Genomic DNA, 1,253 nt, shown 5'->3' with positions numbered 1-1,253 from the left:
TTAAGCAGCTTTTGTATTTTGATTTGTAATCCTTTGATTAAACAACTTCCATAAAGCAGTTTTGATATCCTTATTTCTCATGCTATAGATTATAGGGTTCATCATTGGAGGGATCACAGAGTAGATCACGGCAAGGACTGCATCCCAATTGTAAGAAGATCCAGAATTTGATATGAAATGGGAAAATACTCCTGTACAACATAATAAGCAGACAACAAGGAGATGGGGAATGCAAGTAGAGAAGGCCTTTTGTCTACTGGCCACTGAGGACATGCTCAATACAGTCTTAAAGATTTTTACATAGGACATGATAATTAACATAAAACAAACAATAGCAAGTAGAGCACTAAAAAGAAGAACACAGATTTCAATGAATTTGGGATCGAAGCAGGAAATCTTCATGAGGTGTGGGATTTCACAGAAGAACTGATGGATGACTTTGGAACAGAAAGGCAATGAAAAAAGAGTTACTGCATGCATGGCAGCATTAAGAAAGCCTATCATCCATGCACCCCCTGCCATCTGAAAACAGCTTCCCCATTTCATCACAGACATATAATGTAAAGGATGGCAGATAGCCACATATCTGTCATAGGCCATAGCAGTGAGAAGGAAAAGGTCTGAGGACAGGAAAAAAACAAAGAAAAACATTTGTGCAGCACATTCAGAGTATGATATCGTTTTTATATTCATGAGGGCACTGGCTATTGATCTGGGAATGGTGACAGTGGTGCATCCCAGATCGACAATTGCTAAATTGACCAGAAAGAAATACATTGGTGTCTGAAGATGGTTGTTCATTATTACCAGAATGATGAGGATAAGATTTCCTATCACTATAACCAGATACATCATGAGAAAAACCACAAAGTGCAAAATCTGGAACTCCCGTTGCTCAGAAAATCCCATAAGCAAGAAATCCATGATGATGGTTCTGTTTGGCATTGTTCAAATTTTAACTGTCAGAGAAAACTTCCAACTGAATACAATCCTATTTTACAAAACTGTACACTCCAACTAACTTATTTTCATTTTGATATGCTCACTCCGATAACATAGAAAGCTATATAATTTCAAGTTAGTTCTTCAGTAGAGACGTCCTTTATTAAAGAACAAATTCTGCAGGAGAAAAATACAATATAGTGCAATAGGTTATTTACCTTATTTAATTATATAATTCCAGATATATTTTCAGATATAAAATTGCTTTCTTGTAATATGCAGAGTCATTACATACATAATTTCTTATAATG

General features: G+C 35.6%; 1 protein-coding gene across 1 annotated transcript; it reads right to left on the bottom strand.

Moving 5' to 3' along the window:
* LOC148114006 (olfactory receptor 14I1-like) lies at positions 1-792 on the bottom strand. The gene has a single exon (XM_087893610.1). It carries the CDS (start codon positions 775-777, stop codon positions 1-3), a length of 777 nt encoding a protein of 258 aa, XP_087749736.1. The 5' UTR covers positions 778-792.
* Positions 793-1,253: the final 461 nt, after the last annotated feature.

Source organism: Pantherophis guttatus, chromosome 4, assembly GCF_059756535.1.
Source record: "Pantherophis guttatus breed Tessera chromosome 4, ASM5975653v1, whole genome shotgun sequence".
NCBI classification, from domain to species: domain Eukaryota; kingdom Metazoa; phylum Chordata; class Lepidosauria; order Squamata; family Colubridae; genus Pantherophis; species Pantherophis guttatus.
This window is presented reverse-complemented; position numbering and strand designations above follow the sequence as displayed.

Coding starts and splice junctions, on each gene's coding strand:
- LOC148114006 (XM_087893610.1), bottom strand. CDS start 777: ATGTATTTCTTTCTGGTCAATTTAGCAATTGTCGATCTGGGATGCACC.